The sequence below is a fragment of the Pecten maximus genome, chromosome 9 (genome assembly GCF_902652985.1).
Source record: "Pecten maximus chromosome 9, xPecMax1.1, whole genome shotgun sequence".
Classification (NCBI taxonomy): Eukaryota; Metazoa; Mollusca; class Bivalvia; order Pectinida; family Pectinidae; genus Pecten; species Pecten maximus.
In genome coordinates this window covers 39,806,427-39,814,905 of record NC_047023.1, presented here as the reverse complement: position 1 = coordinate 39,814,905, position 8,479 = coordinate 39,806,427, and the positions used below count along the sequence as shown (strand labels likewise).

General features: G+C 35.5%; 1 protein-coding gene across 1 annotated transcript; it reads right to left on the bottom strand.

Moving 5' to 3' along the window:
* Positions 1 to 3,059: 3,059 nt before the first annotated feature.
* On the bottom strand, positions 3,060 to 7,013 carry LOC117334008 (28S ribosomal protein S16, mitochondrial-like). The gene is made up of 3 exons (XM_033893427.1): positions 7,008 to 7,013; positions 4,726 to 4,897; positions 3,060 to 3,184 (listed from the first exon to the last, which is right to left on the bottom strand). The coding sequence occupies exons 1-3, from the start codon at positions 7,011 to 7,013 to the stop codon at positions 3,060 to 3,062; spliced, it is 303 nt and encodes a 100-aa protein (XP_033749318.1).
* Between the last annotated feature and the right edge of the window lie 1,466 nt (positions 7,014 to 8,479).

Genomic DNA, 8,479 nt, shown 5'->3' with positions numbered 1-8,479 from the left:
TTGCTGACCAAAGAGAATGGTGATTGGGTGACACAGCGGTAACACATGTCTGTCACCTAGGCGGCCGTGGTTCAATTCCTGGATTGGGTGTTAAAGAGTATGGGGAGACCTGCCTGACCACGTGGGTTTTCTCCGGGTTTTCTTGTTTCCTCCCGAAGTACGGCCACTCGCGTGTCTATATCCTAGCAATCAAGGATGATCAATATAATTTGATATAACTTATTTCGCAACGGTCGTAAATCCATTTCTTTTTCATACCAATGACAGCCTTTTTATTATTCTGATGTTGGATAAAGATCTTGACATGTTTGACCCTAATGACTAGTAGATCAACGGCATTCACTTGAATACGTTTTGTCGTCCTTCGTCCCAGGATACAGCTGACCCAAAACCCTGACTATGCGCTATACAGTGACTCTTAGAGAAGCCATTAAAGGAATTAGACATCCAATAGGATAACCGCACCATCCATTAGATGATCTTGTCTGAAACAGTCTCAACTTTTCTTGTCCGTTATCTTATTTTTCTGTTTTGACGGAAACATGTTACTGACGCAAGAACAAACGAAATTCGGCAAGGACCAAAAGTATCTTGAGAACTAGCAATAGATGGTCATATCAGATTTTGACAGTTGAAGTGTTCCTTTTCGTTAACCTATTTCTTGAGAACTAATGTAACCCTGGTAAATACTAGCCGCAATATACCGCTCGGCTAGGGAGATCTTCTCTTTAGCTCGATCGGTTGAGCGTAAGACTAGTAAGCCAGAGGTCCCGGGTTCGATCCCTAGCGGAGGCAGTGATTTAAATTTAATTTATCATGCGCTCTGTTACATTGGCGCCCATGTAGGGACCCGGGGGAAATACTCAGGATTGCTCCACAAGCATCGCTGTTACTCCTGGAAACTCGAGGACGAGTTCTTTCCTGGAGGGGGAGTATGTAACCCTGGTAAATACTAGCCGCAATATACCGCTCGGTTAGGGAGATCTTCTCTTTAGCTCGATCGGTTGAGCGTAAGACTAGTAAGCCAGAGGTCCCTGGTTCGATCCCTAGCGGAGGCAGTGATTTAAATTTAATTTATCATGCGCTCTGTTACACTAATAAAAGGATATTCCTCAAACTTGAGGTGTAGGTTTCCCTCAATCTCTGGTTGGGCCAGTTCAATTTCAAGTCTGATCAGAAAAATCAAAATAGCCATTAGTCAGACATCTCTTTGATTTTGACAATTGAGATTTATTTCAGGAGAAGTTCTTAAACTTAATGTGTAGGTTATCCACAATTATTTCTTACGGCCATTTTATTTTGAGACTGGTCAGAAATCAAGGAAACGAAAAGGGCCGAAAGATCAGAATATAAGATTTTCAGAGTTGAAGATTTTTTATTGCTACATCTTGAGAAATAATGACCCAGGAGAAAGCTGTATATGAAGTGTGGGAAAAACGTGAAGACTGTAGGTCTAAAAGATAACTGTAGCATTATTGCATACAGCTGTCAATGTCAATAATAACCATTTATCAGCCATTTTGGATTGCTCATACCAAATATACAAGATATCTGAAATATCCTGTCTTTACTTCCTCAAAGCCACCATATCTACAACAGACAAACAACTGACCACAGCTGTTTGAATAGTCTATAGCTACTATGTATTATAATGGTGGACTAAACAGTTGGGGACAAAATATACTGCACCATGAACTTAACCTGCCATTCAGACAAGTTAATAATAATCTAGATTGAATCTGCGTTCCAATGTGAACTTATTGTTCATAAGTTGTGAAAGAAAACAGAACAATTAAGTCATAAAACACACATTTGTATATTATACATTCAATTCATTCACACCTTGGTATATGTACTGATACATCCTTTACATTAAAATGTTTATGACTACTTAAAATGTCATACCCAGTCTATCCAAGTCATATTGTCATAGGAACAAAAAGTTAATCTGCAAATTACAAAAGCAAGAATTTAAAGTTTTACCTGAAAAATCAACTAGCTGTGATAAAATTTTACATTTTTTTTCATTTTTGCAAATTTCTTATATAGTAAAATGAGATCTATATCAAAATATGGCTGCTTTAATTGTTGAATTATGAGTGAAATTTCACTTTCATTGTAAGAATGTTATGAAAACATTTCATGATTTTGAAGAAAGCCAATGAGATTTTCAAATAGAGTGTGAAAATCTGAATGAGACTCTGGCAAAAAGGCATAAATACATGTACAAATATTTCACTCATTTGAATATCATTATGATCAATTCAAAATTCCAAGAAACAAATACAATACATAGTACAGGATTATTAATGTATTTTTGGCAGTAATATAACTAGAAAACATAGGCAGTTGGAAATTATGATTCTTATGTGTTTCAGTATATGCATCAGAGTAGAGTCACTTTACAGGAACATACAAGTAGCATTTGCTTTAAATCCACAGGGTAGATTGTTTATTCTAGCCCTGGCTTCAAGCGGTACAGGCTGTAAAATGAAATTTTAATTTTTACATAAAAAAATTTATATAATGATGCATTCAAATTTTTGTTGTTAAGCATTAGAAAATATGATAGTAATTTGGTCTGCCAGAGTTTTCATCTTTTAGATTTTTCTCCCTGGTTTTTCAATCCTTATAGGTCATGGGAGATAAGTCAATCACTCAATATGTGATAATGTAATACAAACACTATTTTTTCTACTTCGTTTAGGCTACCTTTCAACATTTAAACAAGTATTTTGTTTTGAGTGGTATAAATATATGCCAGGAATATGACAGAATATAAGCTCTGCTAAAGGGCACAAAACTAGAAAAACTTTAATACTGCTTTGGAATATATCATATCCACATGCATTCATAAATCACACTGTATTAATGATCACAATACCATTATAATTACTCAGTAGCAGTTTTGTGTTTTATGCCACGTAAATAAAGTCTTCAGACAGAATATATCATTACACACCGAAATTCATCCTGGTGATTTACACTTTTCTTTACACACCAGCTGGCTCCATCAGTCATTCGACATACATGTATATATACTTGTATCAGAATAACCATCACACATCTTCATTATCACTCTCAGGCTCTGTACTTGATTCCTCGGCAGATTTTGAGAGTTTTTTTGTAGCTCTATGTGCTGCTAAATAAGTGAGTGGATGGATAGGTAGGCACCCACTTAAACCTGGAAAAGGGAAGCAAAAATAATAAACTTTCTAATTCAATTTCTACATCAAAATGAGCTTTTCAGAGCTAGAGTTATGTGACACATTAATTGTTGCTGTACATTACTCTTAACTTTTGATTTTTTTTCTAATGTAACAAACCATACTCTTATTCATGATCAAATTGTTTTTTATTTTTGTGTCACTGAATATTTTTTATGATTTTCAAAAACTTAAACTGGGCCCCTAGGATCAGAACCACCTATTACACTACCAAGTTAGGTGAATATTTGTCCAGCAATACTTAGGGAGTAGTCATTTTATCAATATTTACACATTTTCTCCCCGACCAGCTCTGTTTGTCTGCTATATAGGAAGTTCCTACATAATAGTTCATACCAATTCCAACATTATTAGGTTAAATTCTGACATGCAGTGCGTACTTTAATAATGTTTCACCAATAATTGTAGTTATTATCATTATCTGTTATCAAATCAAATAGAAATGTTTACAGGTACAGTGGACTCTGTCTAAACCAGACACCTTTGGGAACACAAAATAAAGCCGGTTTGTAGAGAGTTCCGGATTGTAGAGATTCTACATTTATATCTTTGTTGAATGCCAAAAAAAAATGAATAAAAGATATATCATAAAGTAGATGTTATTGTGCATTATCAGTGAATACAAAAACTTTGAATTGAATAACATAATTTAATTCAACACTGGCAATATGACACTATGTGTACGTTACATCGGTTGAAAACAATCACTGATTGTTGTTTGTTTTGAGAGGCCTTCCACTGAGTCCGAACAATCAACCGATCTGACTCTTTCTACAAGTGCAGTTTCTCAATTTCTAATTAGTCCTTAATGTTGGCGACTGTCGCGAGATCCATGTTTGTTAATAATATAAACGGAGTAATACAAAAGGTGTCTCGTAATCATCATCTCCGACTTCCTCATCAGGGAATGTTCGTTTAACGAGTTCCGCGAAGGGGAAGCCAGCCAACATGAAACATTTCTTAATTACGATACATTTACAAACTCGTAACATTATGGGTATGAATTGACAAAATGCATTCATTATTGTACGTAACAACTGTTTAGGTGTTTATCCAGCCGTAGTCACCTGTTGACAGTGACAGTAAATGGTCAATTGATAATTTACCTGTGCGACAATTACAACTGGATAAACACTCGTCGGGAGCCCCTGAAGCTACCGCTACCAGGGAAACATCAATGGGACCGATGCCGTTTATACAGAGTAGATTTACTAGTATACAGAAGGAATGGGGCCGGAATATACGGCCGGATTACAGAATAGACAGAGTCCGGATTATGCAGAGTGTATTTACTATAAATAAAGAAGGGAATTTTTGGGACGAAATTGTTTGGCCGGATTGGAGAGAGTCTGGTTTGGACAGAGTGCACTGTACAATACACTGGAAATAAATCATAAACATGCAGATATATTACCTAATACAGTAGCAGCAGTTTTTGTAATCTTCGGTTTATCACAAAGAATTTTGTTTATTTTCTCCATGTTTAGTGAAACCATACGTTCATTGTTTGTGTTCGGCAAGGGGTCGTAGGTTCCAAGCTGAGCAAGGGGTCTAGCATTCCTAGGACTTCTGTTTCGTGTCAGAACGATATGGAAGAATGGTCTATTCGTACAGCCATGCAGAGCCAATCTGATCACAAGGTTCTTGCTCCTATCTACTAATCTTGGCATCTGAAAACAAAAATTAATCATTGATCAATATCTAAACTGCAATTTCACACTCAATAAGCTACCCTTCTTAGACGTTCAGATTAAGGGAGCTTTCTCTTTTGTTCAAAACAACTTCAGAATATATTTCTTACTCCCAAAAAGGAATTTTCGTTCTAGTATTAGGCACTCTGCATTTCAGAGAAATGGTTTATTTTTTACTTTGGTCCAATATATATCAAGGGACAAACTGAAAGACCTGCCTCAAATCAAGTATATGTATGTAACAGAACACATGATTAATTAGATATTTTATCACTGCCTCAGTTAGGGCCCGAAACCCGGACCTCTCGATTACTAGTCTTACGGTCAACTGATCATGTTAAAGATAAATTCTCTTTGGCCAAGTGGTGAATTGTAGCTTCATTCTATTTACCAGGGCTCCATGCATATGTATCGCACATGTCTGCTTATGTTGTATAATGTAAATGTGTAACTGCATATAAATACAAAAGATTGGTAAACTGTGCCGAGGGATCACACTTTATATGTATTATCATTACTAAATACATGCACCGTGAAATGAAAACATTCGAAAAGTTGGGGGCAATTATGGTTAGTGTGTAAATACACATGTACATCAACTGGCATCCAGTTGGAGTACTGGATTTAACTAAGACATAAACTGTATGTAAAGTCCCAGGGATCACTTTGGGCAGAGATTTGGGGATTTTTACCCATGTTTTTCAAAAAAATCTCATTAAAAATTCAAAATTGTACCTCTTTATACAGACAAATCTCATAGGAATTTTGCTAATCTCATAAAATCTCCCATATGTTTTAAGAGCCAGATGTATATCACATTGTAAACATTGTAATATCAATTGATATGGACATAGAGGCTTACAGCCTGCGTCCATTATTTATCGTATTAAATCGTATTAAAAGAGCCAGAGTTATCCCTGAAGTCCATCTTATTATGCATGGGGACAACTTTAATGAGACCAGATAACCAGATGCTCGTCAAATCTGTCTTTCCAAACACATGGATAAGATATTTCGTTTGTGTAATAACTATTCAACAAGTACATTGTGTATAAGTACATTTATACATATACATGTAGATGTAGTCTTGTTTTCGATCCAGACGACGAGTCTCAGTGAAATTGTAACTCGTGACAGGGACTCTATTATATATATCTGCTTGTTGGAACTAAGCAGAATGTGTATCATATATCCGTATCAAACAGCCAAGAAGATGAAGTTTTCGTGTTTGCAGATAGTAGTTTCTAATCCCAAATCAATAAAACAGCGAAAGGTCACACATTTAGGTCTGGCATCACAGTGTCAACACGCCAATTGGGACACATCAGATATTCGAAAAGGTTTATAAAACAAACGTGTAACTGATACACAAATTACCTTGATTTTTTGTTATGTCAGTGCAAGACAGCATCAGTAAATGAAAACAAACCGGCAAACATCACATGTGAATTGTAAAACACGCTTATCACGCAGATGAAAGCGTTTGTGAATAACAGATTGATTTAAATAATACAACGGCGGAGAATCCGTAGACTGTACAAAATATCCGGAATCATTTTAAAATAGTTTCCCTTGTTTTGCCAATTCGTTTCCAAATATCGTTCGGAAAAATAATAAGGTCTAAGTTTGTTTTTCTAATCTCAATAAAAATGTATGCATTGCTATACAATCTGTATTTAAAATATAGGTAATTCTGTTTTATATACAGACATATATAACATCAGAGACATATACAATGTATAGAACTATGACATGTCTCTGCTAACATATCTAATTTATTGAATAAATAGAGATATTTATTTTAAGTAGATATATATTTAAATACAGATAAATTAATGAACTAGCTAAAAACCCAAATGGCTCGTCATAATATCCAACTATACATCATATAAAAAAAACAGTTACCTCCCTTAGACGGTTAGTAAAATGCACTGACTCCATCTATTGTGGGGAATAGAACTTCGTCGACGAAAATTCCCGTCAAAGTTACGAGTATACGAGGATGGTCTTTGAATGTTTGAAACAATGACATATTCTGGGAACAATCCGTTACCAGTCAAAAAATCCTGGATGCATCAAATGTATTTACGTCCATATCGATAAATGGGAGTAAAAGTAAGACAAGACCTACATGTACCTAGAAGCGAGAGATGCATTCATAATCTTGTTGTTCTCTTAGCAACGTTTAATTGTGATGTAGTTTCCCCACCGCGTAGAGTGAAACCCAGGGAATTACCATGTATACAATTATTACATGTAACGTTAATTGTTCCATGTATTTCTGAATTAGATGTGTAACAATTAACACGCTGATAATTCAGTTGTCAATATGAGTTTGACAAACCTCGTTTTACTATATTAAGATTTTTTTTCTTTCTGATACATCGCTATAGCACCTGACACTTAGCCCCGTTAATTAAATCGTAATTTTAAATGTTTCCCTACCCCGGTTATTCCGTTCTAGTTTTAGAATCTGTCTTAGCGTTGAGGGTGACAACTTCAATGTTTTAATTAATGTTCTCGCAATGTTAAACGGGATTTAAATAATAAATTGAAACAGTGATTACTTTTCCATCTCGTTGGATTCCAGCATTAATAGAAAACAATCTTTCTGAAAAATCTTTGAGTTCCAGCATCAGCTCACTTCCGACGTGGCATTTGATAATCGTTTTGGGTGTTAATTAAGGTCGTGCGGGAGTACAGCGCACTACGAAGCCATACTAACGGGATCTCGATTTATCCCACTATGCTCTCTAATTGTTATCATAATTCAACGTTTGCAAATTAAGACAGAAATCACCAAAATGTGAACGTTATTTGTACATTAATTTATTTTTTATTCAATTTTCGATATGATCGTTATTGAAATAATGTGTCCTTTTAAACGACGAGGATATCTAAGTTTTGCAAGATATTGTTACTTGAAATAAATTATTACGTTTATTCAATTGATCAAGTTTAATATTTTCCAAATACATGTAGTTATCAACCCGCATCAGTTTTGAGCAAAAGGTCAGCAGGTAGTAGTCCTCATCGTCGGTCCCCAAAGAGTTTTTCTTTCACTCCTTTGACCCGAGCCAGCGAGGACAGAAAACGTGAACGACTTAATATTGCATCAAATTCAAAATTTCCAAAATCCATGTTGTCTAGAATATTATCAGCGTCAAATACTTTTTCAGTGTTTATGACAGTGAGCTTTTCTCAAGGACATCTAGTGCCTGAGATAAAACAAGATAATTTTCGTCCCAAAACGACCTTTCCTTCTCACAGTTCATTTGTTGAAGACGAAGTTCACTTGGTATGAAGCGTAATAACTCCCGTGTTTTAAATATTCAACTAATCAGAATTCACCTTTAGGCTAATCATCTCTTAATTGATCAACAAGGTTGAAGGTCATCGCGGCGCATTGCGTAATATTTCCCGCGCTTTTCTCAGGCCATAGCTTTCAATGTTAATCAAGTGACTCATATGGGTTCCATTGGTTTGCATCAAATACACCATAAATATTTCAAAACACATAACTCCGCCCTGGTGCTTGTTTCAAAATAGCTATGGTGTATT

Coding starts and splice junctions, on each gene's coding strand:
- LOC117334008 (XM_033893427.1), bottom strand. Junction 3,185..4,725: donor GCCGAACACAAACAATGAAC/GTATGGTTTCAC, acceptor TCCCTTTTCCAG/GTTTAAGTGGGTGCCTACCT.